This window comes from Ornithorhynchus anatinus, chromosome X2, assembly GCF_004115215.2.
Source record: "Ornithorhynchus anatinus isolate Pmale09 chromosome X2, mOrnAna1.pri.v4, whole genome shotgun sequence".
Lineage (NCBI taxonomy): Eukaryota > Metazoa > Chordata > Mammalia > Monotremata > Ornithorhynchidae > Ornithorhynchus > Ornithorhynchus anatinus.
The window spans coordinates 182,490-202,979 of NC_041750.1; the positions used below are offsets into that span (position 1 = coordinate 182,490).

Below are 20,490 nucleotides of genomic sequence, written 5' to 3' on the forward strand. Positions count from 1 at the left end.
TGTTTCTGGGCCTCAGTTTCCCCATCCCTCCACCGATCTCCCATGTGCCCCTCAAGGGGCAGTGGCTGGGGGTGAGGGCCGTCCGTCCACCCAGGGGTCTGGGGGTATGGGTTGTGTGTGTGTGTGTGAGAGAGAGAGAGAGAGAGAGATGGCCTGGACAGGAGCCAGGAGGGGAGAAGGGTATGGACCATCTGGGGCCTCAGCAAGAGCACATGCTAGGCACACAGGCACACGTGTTGGCACACACAAGGGCAGGCATATGCAGGCACATCCCGCCTCCTTGCACCACTGGCAGGCCCTTTCCATGCCAGCAGGGACTGGCGTGTATCCATTGCATGCATAAACTTGTGCACGGGCGTGGGTTCTCTCCCATCCCCGCTGTGCCCTGCCCACCGGGGAACACCAGCCCCACAAAGCTCTGCCCATGCCGGCCACACTGCCGACCGAAAAACTCTCTCGGGGTCCCGGCAGCCTAAGGCCAGCATCCTGCTCTCCTTGCCTGGCCCTGCCCTGGTCCGGATCCGTGCTCGCCGGGGGTGGACGGGGCCTCTGTCCCTTCACATCACAGGAATGCACGGGCCCAGAGGGGCTTGGATGGACCTTCCCCCTTAACCCCCCTGGAGGTCCCACCGTTGCACATAAGCTCTTTGTGGGCCAGGAACGGGCCACTCCATCATTTCGTACTTTCCAAGAGCCTGGTACAGCGGGCGCTCAGTAAACGCTCCCGCTCCCGGATTCCGCTCCCCGGGAGAGTGCGGCCGTGGAAGCAACCAACCCGCCCACAGTCCGGGAAATAGAGGAGTCAGGCAGATAGTGGGCCGGAGTCACGGCCCGCCTTCCACGCCTTGGCCTCCTCCTCGTTGCCTCAGCGTCGGTAGCCCGGCCTCCCCCCGCACCCCAACGTGCGGTCCACGGGTCTGGCCGGTGGGCCCCCGGTTCACGCAGCCAGGCCCGGACCCCCCTTCCCCCCCCCCCGGCCCCAGGCCCTCTCCCCTCACCCCGGGCCGACCCCCTCCCCCGACTCTAGGTTGAGTCACCCCTCCAGGCCTGAACCGTCTCGCCCTGACCGAGCCCTCTCCTGTTTCAGGAAAGCCTGATGCTGTCCATCTTGCCCAAACACGTGGCAGACGAGATGCTGAAGGACATGAAGAGGGATAAGACGCAGAAGGAGCTGCAGCAGTTCAACACCATGTACATGTACCGACACGAGAACGTCAGGTACCGCCGCTCTGGAGACCCCCTGCCCCATTCCTCCTCCCCCTGCTCTTCCCCTTCCTCCCTGGAGCCGCCGGGGCGACCCCCCCCCCCCCCGCCCCCCGGGACCTGCCCCCTCTCATCGAGCGGGGTAGTCTTGCGCTCGCTCCCTCCCTGTGACCCGCTTCCCGGCGGCGAGGATGGGGGGCAGAAGGGGGGCCGCCAGTCCGGGTGAGGGAAGAGGCGCCTCAGACTCTGTAGAGAGTAGGCCGCAGAGGTGCTTGGAGGGAAGGGCAGGGGTCCAGGTTGAGGGTCCCTCCCCCGAACCCTCCCCACCCCAGCTGATGTCATCCTATTCCCTCTCCCGGGGCCCAGCATCCTGTTTGCGGACATCGTGGGCTTCACGCAGCTGTCTTCCACCTGCAGCGCCCAGGAACTGGTCAAGCTCCTCAATGAGCTGTTCGCCCGTTTCGATAAGCTGGCGGCCGTGAGTGCCTCCGAGCCCCCCGGCCCCCAACTCGCACCTACCACCCTGCCGCCGGCCCCACGGCGGGGACCGGACTCACAGCTGGCCCTGCCCCGCGTCCTGGGGAGAAGCCGCGGACCCTCCCGGGGCCCCGCTCTCCCCTGCCGCCTCCTCGCCGTTCCCCCAGAGGGTCGCCTTGCGGGACGGAGGGGTGGGAGGCACCGTGGGCGGGAAGAGGTCCCCGGGAGGCTTTTACTAACCCCGATGGGCAAGGCTGCCCCTGTCCAGACCGGCATCTCGTCGTCGGCCTCCGTGGAGGAGGGTGTCGGCCTAAACCGGCTGCCCCGCCTACCCCCAGAAATACCACCAGCTGCGGATCAAGATCCTGGGCGATTGTTACTACTGCATCTGCGGGCTCCCGGACTACCGAGAGGACCACGCCGTCTGCTCCATCCTCATGGGGCTCGCCATGGTGGACGCCATCTCGTACGGGCTCGGAGCGGGGGGAAGGGGGACTGGGGTGCTCGAGCGGAACCGGCCACGGGCCCGTCCACCAGCCTCTGGGCCGCAGGCCTTCTCGGAGGGGGTCGGGCTGAGCGAGGAGGCGGGCGGTGGGGTGAGCAGGGGTCCGCGGGCCCTTTCACCTGTGTCCCCTCCTCCCCGCCGCCGGCAGGTATGTGCGGGAGAAGACGCAGACCGGGGTGGACATGCGAGTCGGGGTGCACACGGGCACGGTGCTGGGCGGCGTGCTGGGGCAGAAACGCTGGCAGTACGACGTCTGGTCCACGGACGTCACCGTCGCCAACAAAATGGAAGCCGGGGGCATCCCGGGGTGAGTCTCCCAGGAGCCGAGCGCCACCGGCTCGGGGGCCCATCCCCGGGCGTGGGGGGACGAGGGGACGGACCCCGGGGGGGGCACGGCGGAGAGGGAGCTGGCCGCCTGCTCGGCCCCGGCAGGGCCGGGGGTGGCGGTGGGGGCGCCGGTGGGCTAGCGCCACCCTGTGGATGCCCCAGGCGGGTGCACATCTCCCAGAGCACCCTGGACTGCCTGAAGGGCGAGTCGAGGTGGAGCCGGGCAACGGGGGGCAGCCGGTGCACTATCTGGAGGAGAAGGGGATCGTCACCTACCTCATCCGCGCGTCCGGGCCGGCCCGGCCGCGGCCAGAGTGGCCGTCAACGTGTGGTGAGGGACCGCCGGGCGCGGGGGCGGATGGGGGCGGGGGGCCCCCGCGCCCACCGACCTCTGACCGCGTGGTGCCTCTGCCCGTCCCCCGGCGGGGGCGGAAGTAAGCGCTGCCGTCCTCGCGGCCGGCTCCCCGGCCCCGCCGGACCCACCGACCCCACGGAGGCCAAAGAGCAGAACGGGAGCGTCAACACCACCTGCTCCAGCCCCCGGCAGCGGAGGAGCTAGATGCCCATGTGAGCACCGAAGCGGGGACGGGCACGGCAGGGGAAACCCCTAGCCTACCACCGGGGGCTGCCGGTCCAGATGAGGGACGGGACCTCCCTTCCCCCCCCCCCGCACACACTGTGCTGGATGAGGGACAACCAGAGGGGAGATATGCATTCCTCCGCCCGCGGTGGGGCTCCCATCCGACCAGGCGCAAGGAAAGGACGGGGGACACCCGGACGCACCCACTCTCTCTCTCTCTCTCTGCTGTAGGCTGGGGGAATGGCAGAGAGAGAGAGCAGTTATGGTCCCAAAAGTGACCACTCTCCCTTCAGGCCATCAGCCAGGGGAATGGACGGTGGACAGCCCAGGGGCCCTCCGTCAGGGGCTGAGAGCAGCTCCGGCCTAATGGCTCCTGGCGCCCCACGCCCACCCCGGGGTGAATTCAGTTGGCCTCAAGGGAGTTCCCTCCACAGCCCTCCTCTCCTGGCCTCTGACCCTTGACCCTGCCCCACAGGTGGTTAACCCTTCCTTCCCCAATCCCCGTCGGCGCCTGCGCCTGCGCGACTTGGCCGAAGGGTGGGTCGACGCCTCCGAGGCACGAACACGAGCTCAATCAGCTGCTCAACGAGCCCTCCTGGAGCGGGAGTCGGGCCCAAGGGGTGGGGTGGGGGTCGACGGGGACCATCCGGGCCCCGCTGCCTCACTTCCCGACCCATGAGGGGTCAGGTGGGCCCGGGGGTGTGGAACCGCCAGGCGTGGTCTCCGATAGGCTGGGGGGGGGGGGGGACCCTCTGGGAGCGGTTCCTGACCCACCAGACCGTCCTTCCCGCAGGGCAAAGGGCAGGACCACCTTCCTGCTGTCCATCGCGCTTCGTGGATCCGGAGCTGGAGAGCCGCTACTCTGTGGAGAAGGAGAAACAGAGTGGGCCGCGTTCAGCTGTTCCTGCGTGGTTTCTCTTCTGCACGGCCCTCGTCTGGGCCTCCTGGACCCCGGGTGAGACCCCTCTGGCTCCTCCCCGAGGCCATGGGAGCCTGGGCGGGGCAGCCGCCATCTCTCTGGCACGGGCTACCTCCTTCTGGCGTGCTGCGGGTCGGCCCCAGCCGAGATCCGGGCTGCGGGCCCCGGGCAAGACCCCTCCAGAGACAATCCCCTGAGCGCCGGCCCCCCCCCCCCCCATCTCTCCCCAGCTGATGGCCAATACGTGGACCTTCGTGGGTGGGGGAGGGGCTCCTGCTGATCCTGACCGTGGGTTCCCTGGCGGCCATCTTCCCCGGTAAGGCCCCCTCTGGGCGCGGGAGAGGTTCACCCGCTCCCACCGTGGCTCTTGGGAGGACGGATGGTCCAGCCCAAAGGCGCCGGCATTGCCTCCCACATAACGTGTGTTGGGGGGGAGGGGGTAGCAGGGACTTCAGCACGGGAAAGATGTCCCCGGATTGAGCCCCTGTCCATCCAGCCCGTACCCCGGGCGGGGCACCGGGGGCACCGAGAGGAACCATGGTAACCCGCCCGATGGTAGGGGATGGCACGTCGCCCCCGACTCTTCCCCTCTCCATCCCCGCCTCTCCCCTTGACCCACGTGGACCGTCCAACGCCCCCTGACTCTCCCCTCTCATTCTCTAACTCTCCCCAAGCACAGACCAACCAACACTCCCGACTCTCCCCTCTCCATCCCTGACTCCCCCACTGACGAGCATTGGACCATCCAACATCCTGGCTCTCTCCTCCATCCTCAAACTCTCCCTAGCCTAAGCTACTGTGGATAGGGAACCTGTCTTCCAACTCTGTTTTATTGTACTCTCCCTGCGCTTACTACAGAGCTCTTGCACAGGGTGAGTACTCAAAAAATACGATTGATTGATTGATCTCCCCCGGTGTCCCAACACAGACCGTCCCCCGCCCCTGACTCTCCCAGTGACCTAGCACAGCTCGTCTCACATCCCTGACTCTCCTCTCTCCGTCCCTGACTCCCCCAGTGATCTAGACTGTCCCACACCCTCGATCTCCCTCTCCATCCTGACTCTTTTCCCGGTGACTCAGAATAGGCCATTCCACACCCCTGACTCTTTCCCAAATGACCAGCGTGGGACCATCCAACACTAATCTCTCCGTTCCATCCCCTCTAGATTGTAAACTCACTGTGGGCACGAAATCCGTCTATTGTTCTATTGTGCTCTCCCAAGCACTTGTTACAGTGCTCCGCACGCAGTCGGCACTCAATAAATACGACTGAATGAGTGACCGAATGAATGAATCCAGTGACCTTTAGGCCACAGCTCCTGTTGGCAGTGAGGGATGGGGAGTTGAAGCCCTCCATCCCGCCCACGGCCCTCCTGGGGTCTTCAACCAGGAGCCCGCTCCCTTCTCTTGATCTGGCCCAGAATTCCTGGGCCCCGCAAAATTGTAGTCCCTTGAGGGGCAGGGACTGTTTTTTTCCTAAACCGGAACCAAACTTCCCAGCATTTAGTACAGGTCTGCGCGTAGAATAAGTGCTCCATAAATGCCCACTGATGGATGATAAGGCGGCTCCAATGGCTGGAAGGCAGCTGCAGCAGACCAGTTCTGCTGGGAGAGGAGCCGGCGGGTAGCTCCTTGGACAGAACTTAACCTCTTCTTATTGCCTGGATGGCCCCCCTCCGATCTAACCGTGACCCAAGCCGCCCTTCTTTCCTCCTTTCTTATTCTCTCCCCTTCCCAAGAGCGCATGGGTGGAAGAGGTGCGGGCAGGGAGGACGACGGGGGGGGGGGGGGGGGGGCAGCGCCTGGGGCCGTTGCTAGATCGGGGGCAGGACTCGGGCCCTTTCCCCCTAGCCTCCGTTCCCCCCTCCGCCAGCTTACTCTCGGGGGGAGGGCGGCGGATGGGCGTGTCCTCGGGTTCGCCTCTCGCCAAACTCCGTCCCTTCCAGGTGTTCCCCGAGAAGCTGGTGGCCTTCTCCACCTGGATCGACAGGACACGCTGGGCCAGGAACACTTGGGCTATGGCGGCCATCATCATCCTCATCATGGCCGACCTTGTGACATGTGAGCCCCCGGCGTGGTTGGGGGAGCGAGCACCCCTCCCCCGACCCTCGAGCCCCACGCCCGACCTCCCTCTCCCAGAGCTGGACACCAGGCGGGCTCCGGGCCGGCGGGCCTGGGCGAGGGGGTGGCCCGCTCCCCTCACCCCTGCCCGTGCCCCCCCAGCTCAGCTGCCTGAACCGCTCCGGGGATCCCGGCAACTGGACGGCGGCAGGCGGCTGTGCCGCGAACCCCAAATACTCCAGCTACGTCGCGGTCCTGACCCTGATCGCCACCGTCATGCTGGTGCAGGTCAGCCACATGGTCAAGCTCACCCTCATGCTGCTGCTCTTGGTGGGCGTGGGCGTGGTCAACATCTACGCCTGGCACCCCGCCTTCGACCGGTACGACCGCCAGCAGCTCCGGGAGCACGGGTAAGCGCTCCTCCGCCGTCCCTGGCACGGGCACCGCCCGGTTGGGTGGAGGGGCAGGAGAGTCCGGGGTCAACAGAAGGTCGGAGGGCGGCGGTGCGGGGAAGCGTAAGGGGCCGGAGGGTTGCGGGTCTTACCCCCCGGCCCTGTCGTGTCCCCCCCACCTCGCGGGTTCACACGGGACCCCTGATCCGGCCGGCGCCTTCCCCCAGCAGCTCGCCCCACCTCAACAGCCCGGAGAATCGGGCGCCGTTTCCCGGCCCGCTCAACGGCACCAGCAGGTGAGGATCCCGAGCCCAGGCGACGATGCCGGCCGGACGGGGGCGGCGAGGTCGCGGGGGGTCGGCTCTCCCGTCCTCCCCACCGGGGAAGGCTTCCTGGGGGAGGTGGGCGTCGGGGAGAGGCAAGTGAGGTGACCCAGAATGGGACAGCTCAGGGAGAGGGGCTGGTTAGAGAAGCAGCGTGGCTCAGCGGAAAGAGTCCGGGCTTGGGAGGTCGTGGGTTGGAATCTCCGCTCCGCCACGTGTCGGCCGTGTGACCGTGGGCAAGTCACTTCTCTTGTCGGTGCCTCAGTTACCTCATCTGTAAAATGGGGATTAACTGTGAGCCTCACTTGGGACAACCCGAAGACCCTGTATCTACCCCAGCGCTTAGAACAGTGCTCTGCACATAGTCAGCGCTTAACAGATACCAACATTATTATTATCATTATGTGCTCCGGGAAACAAGGAGGGGAGGGAGGCCACGGGGAAGAGGGAGGAGGAGCTGACCGACCGTCCCCGCCGGGGTCCCCCGGAGAGGGAGCAGGGAAGGGGAGGAGAAAAAGGAAAGGGCTGACCCGCCTGCCCCCCCCTCCAGCCTGCCCCTGGTCCCCTCCAAGTACTCGATGACGGCGATGATCTTCGTAATGATGCTGAGTTTTTACTATTTCTCTCGCCATGTGAGTCCCCCCCTCGATTTCCGTAGGCCCAAATGGACTCCGGGGGGGGGGGGGGGCGGGTTTTCTCCTCCCTGCCGCCCGGCGGCGCTGCTGAGCCCGGGGGGGGGGGGGGGCGGCGCGCCGCTGTCCCGGGCCGGGACTCGGGCGCCACCTCGTGGCACATCGCCGCAACTACGGGGACCGTGGCCGTCGGCGGCCCTGGGAAGCGGGAGGGAGAGAGGGAAGTCGAGGCAGGAGGAGGAAGAGAGGGGCCCCGGAGGTCCCAGCCCCAAGTGAGGAAGGGCGGGGGGCGCCCCGCCGTGGCGCGCAGGTGGAGAGGCTGGCGCGGACGCTGTCCTGTGGAAAGATGGAGGTGCACGACCAGAAGGAGCGCGTCTACGAGATGCGGCGCCTGGAACGAGGCCCCTGGTCACCAACATGCTGCCGGACCACGTGGGCCCGACACTTCCTGGGCTCCAAGAAGAGGATGAGGTGAGGACCCCCACCCCCCGACATCCCCCGGGCCCGCCGGGGGGCTCCCGCGCTCACCGACACGTGGCGGGGCCTCCCGGCGTCGACGGGAGCGGCCCCCGCCGGGCCCTCCTCGCTCTCCTTCTCCCGTGTCCCCAGGAACTCTACAGTCAGGCCTACGACGAGATCGGGGTCATGTTCGCTTCGCTGCCCAACTTCGCCGACTTCTACGACGGAGGAGAGCATCAACGAACGGCGGCATCGAGTGCCTGCGCTTCCTCAATGAGATTCATCTCCGACTTCGACTCCGTGAGTGGCCCCGACCTCCGGGGCGGAGGCCCAGAGAAGCGGGTGATGACGATGCGGGGATTCGTCAAGCGTACACTACGTGCCAAGCACGGTCCTAAGCGCCGGGGGTGGGGGGGATAGAAGGTGATGGGGTCGGCCCATGGGGGGGCTCACGGTCTTCATCCCAGTTTTCCAGATGAGGGTGCTGAGGCCCAGAGAAGTAAAGTGACTTGCCCAAAGTCACACAGCTGATGAGTGGCGGAGTAGGGGTCAGAACCCATGACCTCTGACTCCCAAGCCCGGGTTCCTTCCACTGAGCCACGCTGCTTCTCGAGGGTGATGTCCCGGGACACTCTGGGGCGGGGAGGGGCAGGAAAGAGATGCCCCCCCCCCCCCAATCCCCACCTCAGAATCCTGGGCCCTGACCCACCCTCCTCAGTCAGCGGCCACTGAGCGTTCACCCTATGCAGCGCCATTCTGCTTGGCAGTATAGCTTAGTGGAAAGAGCACGGGTTTGGGAGTCAGAGGTCACGGGTTCTAATCCCAGCCCCGTCGCTTGTCGGCTCTGTGACTTTGGGCAAGTCACCAAGGTCGCAGACTTCTGAGACGGGGGGCAGAGTGGTTTGGTCGGTGCACACGGGAAAGCCGTGAGCCCGTCGTCGGGCAGGGATCGTCTTTATCTGTTGCCAAATGGTACGCGGTAAGCGCTCAATAAATACGATTGAACGGATGAAAGCTGGGTGGTGGGGAGTGATCGGGAGGCGTCTGGGGGTGGACATGCTCAATTTGAGGGGCTGGAGGGACACCAAGTGGAGACCGTAGGGCAGGTGGGGGGCAAGTGAGCCACGTGACCTTGCTGGGAGAGGCCCGGCTGACGGCACCTCACCCCGGCCCAGCTCCTAGACAACCCTCAGTTCCGGATCATCACCAAGATCAAGACCATCGGCAGCACCTACATGGCCGCATCCGGGGTCACCCCAGAGGCCAACACCAACGGCTTTACCAGCGCCAGCAAGGTACGGCCCGGCGCCGCGGTCCACGGGTAACGTGAGCCACGCGGGCGGGGGGCGGGGGAAGGGGGGCAGGGCACGGCGAGGCGGGCCCTCGGTGCTCAGAAGCAACCCGACCGCCCGCCCGCGCCGGCCCCAGGAGGGCCAGTCGGACAAGGAGCGCTGGCAGCACCTGGCCGACCTGGCCGACTTCGCCCTGGCCATGAAGGACACGCTGACCAGCATCAACAACCAGTCTTTCAACAACTTCATGCTGAGAATCGGTGAGGTCCAGCGTGGCGGAGGGCAGGGCCGGGGGGCAGGGCTTGGGAGGGAGACAGCTGGCTCCACCCGGCCCCCTCCTCACCCCTACAGGTATGAACAAAGGCGGGGTTCTGGCAGGGGTCATCGGCGCCCGCAAGCCCCACTACGATATCTGGGGGAACACGGTTAACGTGGCCAGCAGGATGGAGTCCACCGGGGTCATGGGCAACATCCAGGTGGGTGCGGGGGGCCGGGCCGCCCTTCCTCTCTCCACCGGGCCCGGTGCCCGGGACCCGGTCACCCCGTGGGTGCAAGCGGCAGCATTCCTCCAGGGTCGTTTGCTGCGCTGCCCCGACCTGGGCGCCGGGGCGTCCGGAGGCCGCCGCGGACCCGCCCCCGCCCATCGCAACCCGACGACCGCACCCGCGGTCCCCTGTGCGCCGTCCTTCCCCTCCCCGCGCCCCGGCACAGCTTGGGCGCTCTTCCCCGCAGGTGGTGGAGGAGACGCAGGACATCCTCCGGACGTTCGGCTTCCGCTTCGTGCGGCGCGGCCGTGTCTTCGTCAAGGGCAAAGGGGAGCTGCTGACCTTCTTCCTCAAGGGGCGGGAGAAGGTGGCCCCTTTCCCCAACGGCAGCTCCTCCGTCACCCTGCCGCACCAGGTGGTCGACTGCTCCTGAAGGCACCGCGCCCCCCTGCCCCCCGCCGGGAAGGACCCGGGCTGGCGGGGGGGAACCTGCGGTGGGGTCTGGCCCCACGCTCACATCCCCACGCTCTGCCCCAAGGAGCCGAGACCAGGTCTCGCGCCGCCGTCGCCACTTAGTCGCAGCTGCCTCCCTCTCCTCTCCCCGCCCCACCCCCTCTCCTGGAGGAGGGAGCCGGAGGCTGCCCGCCGCCCAACCGCCTGCCTGCCCCTCTCGCCCCCGGGCAGCCGCGGCGCGGGGCAGCCGGGGAAGGACGCGGGGCGGCACCGCCCGCCGCCGGACCGGGCCGGGCCGAGCCCGCGGTCCCCGCCGTCGGCCCGCGGGAAGGTCAGGGACCCTGGGGTTCGGCCGGCCGCCGGGGGCCGGGGCCCGGCCCGGCTCCCAGCGGCCGAAGCGGGAGGAGAGCGCGCGTGCAATACTTCCTTTCACTTGGAGAGAAAATAATTGTGTATTTCAAGAGGAAAATATATTCTATCTACAAACAGATTCTCCCACGTTTCATTTCTCACCACGGGTGCGTCATCGGCCAGCTCCTGTCGCCGGTCAGAAGAGCCGACCGGGTGGCCGGATTCAAGTCTTGGTCCGAGCGGGTGTGGCGTGCTCTGCCTTGGGCCCGGGGAAGGGCGCCCTGCCGCTGGCTGTCTCCCCGCCGGATCGCCTCCCCGCCGGGCCCCCGGGCCCGAGGGTTTTAGGCAGAAGCCCGGAAGACAGGCCGTCCGGGGGGCCGAGTCCCGGGACGCCTTCCGAGACCCCTCCCGCCGCCCCCAAGCCCAGGCCGGATAAGGTGGCAAAGGCTCGGTGCAGAGGCTCCTGCCGGAACTGGACGGCGTGGGCCGCTCGCCGCTCCTCTCTCAGGGCGGAGGGGGTTCCTGGTCCGAAAGAGGCAGCGGTCATCGGGGTGGCCCTGGGAGCTGGATGTGCGGCTGCCCACACAGCGGGGACGGGGGGGTCGGGGCCGAGCGGCGTCCCCACCCGTGGGCCGGCCAGAGCTCGGCTGGAACCCGTGCTACGGGAGTCACGGGAGGGAGAAGCGGTCACCGAGCGGCTTGACCCCACCTGACCTGACCTGGCCCATCCTCTCCATGGGCAGAACCCAGAGCGGGCTATATAAGAATAATAATAATTACGGCATTGGTGAAGCACTTACTACGTGCCAGGCACTGAACTAAGCGCTGGGTGCATACAGCAAATCGAGTTGGACACAGTCCCTGTCCTAGCTGGGGCTCACAGTCTCAGTCCCCGTTTTATAGATGAGGTAACCGAGGCCCAGAAAAGTGAAGTGACTTGTCCAAGGTCACACGGCAGACAAGTGGCAGAGCTGGGATTAGAACCCATGACCTTCTGACTCTCAGGCCAATGCTCCATCCACTTCTTCGCCATTCTGCACGCTTTGACGTCTATAGGTGACTGGACCGGGACGGTGGGTCCCAGGAGATCACAGTGTCTGTGTCTCTCACACACAGACGCTCTCTCTCTTCCCCACCCACCCGAGTGGAACCCACTGCCTGGCTCAAGTGGTCGTCCCCAAGATCAAGCAGCCGCCGGGCCGGGGGACGAGACGGAGGCAGGGCGTTGGCCCTGGGGGCAGCTGTGTCGGGAACGGACCGGCCCGGCCCCTCCCCGGCCCGGCGGCTGCCCCGGCGGGCTCCTACCTTGCACGGTGACGGTGACGTCTGTGGGCAGGCTCGAGGTGGGGTCCGCGTAGGCCAGCTTGGCGGCAAAGTGGAAGGACTGCCCCTCCTGCTCCAGGCGGTAGGTGAAGGACAGCAGGTTGCAGGCCGAGTTCCTCTGCATCGGGCCAGACAGGCAGGCGGCGAACCTGCTCTGTGGGGCACGTGGGGGCACGCGGGACGGGAGGTCGGTTACCCCGACGGTGACCACGACGGGCCCCGGGACGCTAAACCGACAGGGGGCGGTCCTGGGAAACTCACGGCCCGGGCTCCGCGGAGGGAGGCTGGAGGGAACGGGGCAGGCCGGGAAAGGGATTTGCCGGTGGGGGGATAGGGCTTCGGGGGGAGAGGAAGGGGAGGCGGCCGGTCCTTCCGGCCCAACCCTGCACACTCCGGGGTCACCCCCACTTCACGGCCGAGTCCGACGGGCCCCTCGGACCCCGGCCCTCCCGGACCCCGCCAGAGCCGCAGCAGTGGGATTTGGGCAACACTTGGGAAAATTCCCCACCTCACCTCTGGGCTCACTTCGCCAGCTACTCGCACAGCTGGCTCTCCTCCAGCCGTCCAGCCGTGACCTGTTCTGGCCTCTTCCACCTCCATCCCCTCACTCACGCTGTTCTCCTGGCCTGGAACTCCCTCCCCAAGTTGACCCCAGCTTTCCCCAACTTCAAAGCCTCCCCGACTCCTGATTCCTCCAACAAGCCCGCTCCAATTAACTCTCAAAGTCCTGACGCCTAGCGACCCGACCTCTGCGGCACCCGTGTCTATCTTCTCCCCGTCCTCGGCGCTTGGGTAGGCGGGGGTGATGGATCGAGCGGGTAGTCGTTTACTCGGATCCCTCCCCGCGTTCAGATTCCTATGTCTGTCACCTCGCTGCAGTAGCTGCTCGTTGCGGGCGGCTCGTTCTGCCGTTTCCCCGGCGGCGCTCAGGACAGAGCACCACCCCCAGAGGACGTTCGGTACATAAGGCACTGCGACCGCTAGCCCTGTGGCGGTGGGGGGGCTGAGGGAGCCTGTGCCCAGCAGTCAGCAGAGCAGAGTCCCCACCCCACCACCTCCAGGTCCCCGCGCCACCACCGGGCCGGCACGGCCCCCCGGCCCCCCGTGTCGGGGTCTCCCCGAGCCCCGCCCCGGGTACCTGGAACCGGTCGGCCTGGTACTTCCTGCTGGCGTAGGCGTTGAGGTGCTGGGAGAGACAGAGGAGGAAGCCCCGCATGTCCGCCCGCAGGTGGCGGGCGGCGAGCTGCTCCAGGGGGATGAAGGGGGGGATCGAGTGGCGGCGAATGCGCGGAGGGTCCCGGCCCACCAGGTCCACGTAGTAGCGGTCTAGGAGGGTGCCCTCGAAGGCCGTGCCGATGTACAAGCAGGCCCCGGGCTTGGTCTGCTTCCCGCTGATTCCTGCGGCGGAGGGAGACGGCCCCGGTGGGGCGTCCCGCCTATGAGGCCGACTGGCAGCGTGACTGGGGAGAGCCCGGGGCTGCTGCTGCTGCTGCTGCTGCTGCTGCTGGGGTGATGGGGACCCCTGGGCCCTTTGGCCCTCGTCCAGAGGCGGGAACGCTCCAGCCCGGTGGGAGGGCGAGGCCACGTCTGGGAGAAACGAACCTCCGGGCTGAACTTCGGGGAGAGGGCTCGGGGCAGGATAGCAGAGTCGGGAGACGGGGCGCTGGAAGTCGCTTACTTCTCACCTGACGACCTTTCGACCCTTCCTCCCGACCTATCCCCAGGTCGACTCCTGCCCCGGGAAAGGCTGAGCTCCAGCTCATTTCCGACGAGCGGGTCACTCCTTGGACCACTGCCAGGTCGGCAAAATGACCCCCGCCCTCCGGGAGTCTGGAGGGCCCACAGCCCAGCCGGAAGACCCGTTGCCTCTGACCGACCGCCCCTCCCGGCGAGGCCGAGTGGCCTGGCCACCCCCTCCGAGGTCCGGAGGAGACGGCGACTGGGTTAAGTCCAACAGCCGTCCCTAGACACCGCTGAGCACGGAGGCGATGGGGCCCAGTGTCTCCAGGCCGCTCTGGGGCCAGAGGCCCCAACTCCACCCCTTCCTCGGCCACCCGGAAAGCACGGGGCAGACCAGGGCAGGCCAGGCCTTGACTGCCCCGAGGCCTATCTCGGTCTGGGAGCTCCGGGATTCGGCCATCTGACTTGCGGGGCCCCAGGGATCGCCTGGGGGGGGTCAGCTAATACCAAAGGGGGAGGAGGAGAGGGGCGTTGCCCGGAGGGTACTGCTGGGGCGCGAGCAGCAGCAGGAGCAGTTACCTGTCCAGTGAAAGGCCTGCAGGACGGCTTGGGTGCGTTCCAGGCGCATTTCCAGAAGCGCCTTCTCGGTCAGCTCCCTCGGCGGGGTGGGGTCTGGGCTCCCGCCGGGGGCTCCGGGCTGCGGGAGGCGCTGCCAGAGTGGGGGGGGGGGGTCAGGGCGGGCCCGGGCCCGGACCAGCTCGGGGTCTGAAGATGGCCACCGGCCCCTACCCCTTCCGTGCCAGCCAGCGGAAGATGGGCCAGGAGGCCCGGGGCGGGATGCGGACCAGAGGCGGGGCCCCACGGAGTGGGGGTCCGGCGCCCGTCTCCCTCTCAGGCAGGCAGGGAAGCGGCCGACCTGGGCCCCACCAGGGACCGCATCGCCCGGCGGGCTGGGGAGGAGAGGAGAAGGGAGGGGAGGTCTCTGGGGGGCACCGCCACACCACGACGCCAGCACGGGGAGCCCAGGGCCCGGTCGGCGGCCGGTCCGGCCGCGGGTCCCGCCGCCGGTCCGGGCCACTCACCCGGGTGCGCCGCGCCTTGGCTCTGGCCCTGAGCTCATCCCTCTGGCGTCTCAGGTCCCGGATCTTGGCGCTCAGCGCTTCGACGCGCTCCTGCTGCCGCCGCTGCGTCTCCTGGGCCTCCTGCTGGCGGGCCAGCCCCAGAGCCCGCGCCTCCAAGGTTTCCAGGTGAGATAACACACCTGGAGGCCGGGGACGGGGACACGGGGACGGGGATGGGGACGGGGGACGGGGTGGGGGGGGGAGGAGGTTGGGGGGAGAGGGCGGGATGCGGGAGAGAGTAAACTCAGCTCAAACAGCACCTGGGGGTCAGGGAGAAAGGAGTGGCTCCCCCACAGTCCTCTCCCCCGGCTTTTTTTTAAAATGGTATTTAAGTGCTTAGCACATGCCAGGCACTGTACTAAACAGAGGGGCAGAAACGAGCTCATCGAGTTGGACACAGTCCACGTCGCAGTCTTCTAATCCCAGCTCTGCCACATGTCTGCTCTGTGGCCCCGGGCAGATCGCTTAACTTCTCTGTGACTCAGTCACCCCATCTGTAAAACAGGGATTCAATCCTTCTCCCTCCTACTTAGACCGTGACTCCCAAGTGGGACGGGGCCTGTGTCCCACCTGATTAACCTGTATCTACTCCAATTCTTGGAATAGTGCTTGGTACATAGTAAGAGGTTAATAAGTACCATAATTATCATTATCACCTATCCTCATTCCTCTCCTCCAACATCAACCTAACCCCGTGCCTTGATCTCTTCTGTCTCGTCCCACCTCCCCCTCCCTCCTGCCTCGATCTCCCTTACCCTTCCTTCACAACTGACAGATCTCCAAAGCCCTACTAAAATCACCCCGCCTCCAGGATGCCTTCCCTAATTAACTTTTCATCTCCCTACCCTATTCTCCCTCCCTACATAACCCCGCAGGCACTTGGGTAGCCTTCCCCGCATCTCCAGCACCTTCCAAACACTATAGACTAAGTGTATAGACGCACAAGCTTAGATCGAGAGTCCCATAAGAGACAGGGACCGTGTCAGACGTGATTATCTCGTACCTACCCCAGCGCTTAAAACAGTGTTTGACATATAGTAAGTGCTGAACAAATACCATAATAGTACCAATAATAATGATATCCATCCTAGGGAGTCTTCCCTGAATAATCACTCACATCTCCCCACCTTATTCTCCCTTCTGCATTGCCTGCAAGGGAAGCGGCGCGGCTCAGTGGAAAGAGCCCGGGCGTGGGAGTCAGGGGTCATGGGTTAATAATAATAATGTTGGTATTTATTAAGCGCTTACTATGTGCCGAGCACTGTTCTAAGCGCTGGGGTAGACACAGGGGAATCAGGTCGTCCCACGTGGGGCTCACAGTCTTCATCCCCATTTTACAGATGAGGGAACTGAGGCACAGAGAAGTGAAGTGACTTGCCCACAGTCACACAGCCGACAAGTGGCGGAGCTGGGATTCGAACTCATGAGCCCTGACTCCAAAGCCCGTCAGCCGGGTTCTAATCCCGGCTCTACCACTTAGCAGCTGTGTGACTGTGGGCAAGTCACTTCACTTCTCTGAGCCTCAGTGACCTCATCTGTTAAATGGGGATGAAGACTGGGAGCCAAACTCAACACATGCCATCATTATTATTATTACAATTGGGCATCAGAGAGAGAGAGAGACCCTCCCTGCCCAATGACGGGCTCACGGTCTAAATGTAGCCTTGTGGCCCAGTGGAAAGGGCCCTGGCTTGGGAGTCAGGGGTCAAGGGTTCCAATCCCGGCTCTGCCACTTGTCAGCTGTGTGACTGTGGACAAGCCACTTCACTTCTCTGGGCCTCAGTTCCCTCATCTGTAAAATGGGGATGAAGACCGTGAGCCTCACGAGGGACCACCTGATGACCCTGTATCTCCTCCAGCGCTTAGAACAGGGCTGGGCACGTAGCGCTTAACAAATACCAACGTTATTATTATTAAACGGGGGAGACAGGCAGCAGAGAGGGCCAAAGAGAGACAGAACAGGGTTGACTTTCCCAGGCGCTCAGTCCAGTGCTCTGCCCTGCCCACAGCACTGAGGGCGCTCGGGACCGTACTAAGCGCTGCACAGAGTCGGCGCTCAATCAAAACGGTTGCGGGGGGAGGGCGGGAAGGGTCGGAGGGGCGGCTCCGGGACTCACCGTCCCGCAGGAAGGCGGTCACGGGCTCCATCTTCGCCTAACGCTCAGCCGCAGCCCGCCGAGGCCGGTCCCGTCCCGGCGTGCCCCGCGGGGACCCCCTCCGTCCGTACGACGATATGGCGGCGCCCGGGTCGGCTCGCCCTCCCGGCGTGCCCCGCGGACCTCCCCTCCGTCCGTACGACGATATGGCGGCGCCCGGGTCGGCTCGCCCTCCCGGCGTGCCCCGCGGACCTCCCCTCCGTCCGTACGACGATATGGCGGCGCCCGGGTCGGCTCGCCCTCCCGGCGTGCCCCGCGGACCTCCCCTCCGTCCGTACGACGACATGGCGGCGCCCTCCCGGCGTGCCCCTCGGAACCCCCCCCCCGTCTCCGTCCGTACGACGACATGGCGGCGCCCCGGTCGGCTCTCCCTCCCGGCGTGCCCCGCGGGCCCCCCCCTCCCTCCGTCCGTACGACGACATGGCGGCGCCCCGTCGGCTCGCCCTCCCGGCGTGCCCCGCGGCGGGAGGCGGGCCTCCTCCCCGGAGCCAGCCCGGCCGGCAAGATGTCGGCGCCCGGAGGCGGGTCGAGGCTGCTGGTGCAGTACGTGGTGCTGCGCGGGGACCTGGCGCGAGCGCCGCTCTCCTGGCCGCTGGGCGCCCTGGTGGCTCAGGCCTGTCACGCGGCCACCGCCGCCCTGCACCTCTACCGCGCCCACCCCGACACGGCCGCCTACCTGGAGGACCTGGGCAACATGCGCAAGGTCGTGCTCCAGGTGAGGCCCCCCCCCCCGAGACGGGCGGGAAGTTATCCATGATAATGTTGCTGGTTAAGCGCTGACTCTGTGCAGAGCACTGTTCTGAGCGCCGGGGGAGATGCAGGATCGTCAGGTGGTCCCACGTGAAGCTCCCAGGCTTCATCCCCATTTGACAGATGAGGACACTGAGGCCCAGAGAAGAAGGTTGGTATTTGTTAAGGGCTGACTCTGTGCAGAGCACTGTTCTAAGCCCTGGGGGAGATGCAGGATCGTCAGGTGGTCCCACGTGAAGCTCCCAGGCTTCATCCCCATTTGACAGATGAGGGAACTGAGGCCCAGAGAAGAAGAATATTAGTATTTGTTAAGCGCTGACTATGTGCAGAGCACTGTTCTAAGCGCTGGGGGAGATGCAGGATCGTCAGGTTCTCCCACGTGAAGCTCCCAGGCTTCATCCCCATTTGACAGATGAGGGAACTGAGGCCCAGAGAAGAAGAATATTAGTATTTGTTAAGCGCTGACTCTGTGCAGAGCACTGTTCTAAGCGCTGGGGGAGATGCAGGATCGTCAGGTGGTCCCACGTGAAGCTCCCAGGCTTCATCCCCATTTGACAGATGAGGGAACTGAGGCCCAGAGAAGTGAAGTGACTTGCCCACGGTCACCCAGCTGACGAGTGGCGAGTGGGAATTCGAACCCATGACTTCCGACTCCTAAGTCCGGGCTCTTTCCAATGAGCCACGCTGCTTCTCACGATATTCATTCATTCATTCATTCATTCGTATTTACTGAGCGCTTACTAGGTGCAGAGCGCTGTACTAAGCGCTTGGAATGGACAGTGGAATAGTACAGTGCTCTGCACCTAGTAAGCGCTCAGTAAATACCATTGAATTGAATGAATGAACAATTCGGCAACCGACAGAGACCATCCCTGCCCAACGACGGGCTCGCGGTCCCCACGGGGGAGACAGACAACAAGCACCGTGCCTTGGCGGAAAGAGCCCGGGCCTGGGAGTCAGAGGTCGTGGGTTCCAGTCCTGCCTCCTCCGCTCGTCAGCCGTGGGACTTGGGGCCAGTCACTTCACTTCTCGGGGCCTCGGTGACCTCATCTGTAAAATGGGGACGAAGACCGGGAGCCCCGCGTGGGACGACCCGATCACCCGGTCAACATCAGCCCCATCCCTCCCGCAGATTCCCGATGAGGCGGCCCTGCGGGGCCTGGCCACGCGCCTGCGGGAGGAGAGCGTCGACCACACGCTGTGGCTGGAGCAGCCCGAGAACACGCCCACCTGCCTCGCCCTCCGACCCTACCCCAGGGATGAAGTGCGCTCCCACCTCAGGGAGCTCAAGTTGTTCAAGTGACCCCGGCGGGCCGACCCCAGGGACCCCCGGCGGCCCGGCCGGCCCCCCCACCCCACCTACGGATGCCGTCCACCCGGGCCGGGCCGGATGCCCTCTCGGGTGGGTGGCTCCAGGGACGATGGGCAATAAACCGCCTCCCACCCCCGCAGCGGGCAGATCAGAGCCAACGGCAGCCGCTCCTCTCCCTCGTCACCGGGCACCCGGGGTGGAGCCCGCCCCAGCTTCCGGGGTCCCCTCTGTGCCCGCTTCTCATTCTTGTCCCAGTTTTGCCGGGAAGGCAGATGGAGTTATCCCCGCCCCTCGACCCAGCTCAGGCCGGCGACGTCCGAGAGGGTCTGGGGGTTCGGGAGGGTCGCCGAGGCGGGGAGAGGACCGACCCGGCACGGGGTTCGGTCCGGACGGGATGCTGCCTTCCGACCCGGGGCGATCCCTTAGGCCCGTCCGACCGAGCGCCCACCGAGGAGGGTGGGCACGGGGCCGGTCGCGGGGCCTCGGATTCCAGCACCGCCCGACCGGGCTACCCCACCCCGTCGCCCGCCCGGCTCGGGGAGATCCCGGGCAACTGCTCACTGATACAGCAGGGCTCAGCCGGTAGCGGTCTTGGGTTAGACTGGTCCCGGGGGAGGCAGGGCCCCGTGACAAGCTGACCGAAGAAAGGGGCCCGGCGAGGGGAGTAGGAAGAGCACAGCCGTGCCCTTCGCCCGTTTACAGATGGGTAAACCGAGGCAGCCGCCCAACACCGGCCGGGGAGGAGGCGGCGGTCGAGGTATCCGAGAGCGGAGGGTGGCTGGCCCAAAGACCCGGGCGACGACCCCTCGCTCGGCTGAACTCTTGACCCCACGACCGAAACGAGCGGGTCCACCCGGCCGTTGGACCGGGGGTCGCTACTGGGGCCTCGGCCTCGGTTGTCTGGCCTCCTATTTAGAGAGCAACCAGTGGCGACGGATGGTTTTAGAAACGGGGATGGATGGTTTCTCTTAGCCGGGTCCGGGCGGGAAACAACTCAGCGCTCGCCTCCTCGGAGCGTGAGCTCCCCGATAGCAGCTTCACGTCTTCTACCGCCGTCACGGGCCGCCAAATGTCCGACACGGTGCCCCGCGCAGGGTGGAACCCCAGGAAGGCACCTCGCCCGCGGCAGGCACCCACGGGTGCGGGAGGCAGCCGCTACGGTGCCGTGGGCGACGATAAAATACGTGACCCCTGACATTTTCACCGACAAATTTTGATGTCACCTGGACGTCTGCTCCCTCGCTGCCTCCTCCAGCCCAGCAGGTCTGGTCCAGGGAACCCCTCCTTACCCTTAAATAATGATAACAAATGACATAACGGGCAGGGAGGGTGTCTGCTAATTCCATCGTACTCTCCCGAGCGCTTAGAACAGTGATCCGTCGTCGTAAGCGCTCAATAAATGCCATCCATCGATTGGGATTTAAGCGCCTACTTGTCTGCCCAGTAGGTAGACGGGGTCATCGGGTTGGACCCCGGTCCCTCTCCCACGTGGGGGTCCCAAATGGGTTCCAGACTAGGCTTCGGGGGGGGGGGGGGGTGACGACGGGTGAGCTCCGTGATCCTGGGCCCGCCGGCGGCCGCCCCCGGCCAGGTTCTCGTGCCCGAGCGGCGACCGTCGCCCTCCGAAGCCGAGCCTCGGGCGCGGGCCTCGCCGGGGGAGGTAAGGCCGCCTTTCCCCCGTCCCCACGT

The 20,490-nt window shown here is 65.9% G+C and overlaps 3 protein-coding genes across 3 annotated transcripts in view; 2 read left to right on the plus strand and 1 right to left on the minus strand.

Moving 5' to 3' along the window:
- ADCY3 (adenylate cyclase 3) overlaps window positions 1-10,598 on the plus strand; it is a 23,756-nt gene extending 13,158 nt beyond the window's left edge. Inside the window, 26 exon segments of the mRNA XM_029052894.2 lie at window positions 1,088-1,218; window positions 1,570-1,681; window positions 2,019-2,146; window positions 2,334-2,492; window positions 2,675-2,718; window positions 2,721-2,926; window positions 3,009-3,060; window positions 3,548-3,648; window positions 3,650-3,717; window positions 3,886-3,919; window positions 3,921-4,031; window positions 4,242-4,268; window positions 4,270-4,332; window positions 5,958-6,065; window positions 6,235-6,482; window positions 6,692-6,760; window positions 7,338-7,419; window positions 7,730-7,822; window positions 7,825-8,100; window positions 8,102-8,119; window positions 8,121-8,159; window positions 8,161-8,178; window positions 9,054-9,173; window positions 9,307-9,430; window positions 9,522-9,646; window positions 9,903-10,598. Of these exon segments, the coding sequence (XP_028908727.1) occupies window positions 1,088-1,218; window positions 1,570-1,681; window positions 2,019-2,146; window positions 2,334-2,492; window positions 2,675-2,718; window positions 2,721-2,926; window positions 3,009-3,060; window positions 3,548-3,648; window positions 3,650-3,717; window positions 3,886-3,919; window positions 3,921-4,031; window positions 4,242-4,268; window positions 4,270-4,332; window positions 5,958-6,065; window positions 6,235-6,482; window positions 6,692-6,760; window positions 7,338-7,419; window positions 7,730-7,822; window positions 7,825-8,100; window positions 8,102-8,119; window positions 8,121-8,159; window positions 8,161-8,178; window positions 9,054-9,173; window positions 9,307-9,430; window positions 9,522-9,646; window positions 9,903-10,088 (2,742 nt within the window). The 3' untranslated portion in view covers window positions 10,089-10,598.
- CENPO (centromere protein O) lies at window positions 10,542-16,785 on the minus strand. The gene is made up of 6 exons (XM_029052893.1): window positions 16,701-16,785; window positions 14,545-14,723; window positions 14,042-14,171; window positions 12,921-13,180; window positions 11,765-11,936; window positions 10,542-10,981 (listed from the first exon to the last, which is right to left on the minus strand). Exons 1-6 carry the CDS (start codon window positions 16,729-16,731, stop codon window positions 10,683-10,685), a joined length of 1,071 nt encoding a protein of 356 aa, XP_028908726.1. The 5' UTR covers window positions 16,732-16,785; the 3' UTR covers window positions 10,542-10,682.
- Window positions 16,786-17,216: 431 nt separating this feature from the next.
- On the plus strand, window positions 17,217-20,214 carry PTRHD1 (peptidyl-tRNA hydrolase domain containing 1). The gene is made up of 2 exons (XM_029052701.2): window positions 17,217-17,454; window positions 18,622-20,214. The coding sequence occupies exons 1-2, from the start codon at window positions 17,245-17,247 to the stop codon at window positions 18,790-18,792; spliced, it is 381 nt and encodes a 126-aa protein (XP_028908534.1). The 5' UTR covers window positions 17,217-17,244; the 3' UTR covers window positions 18,793-20,214.
- Window positions 20,215-20,490: the final 276 nt, after the last annotated feature.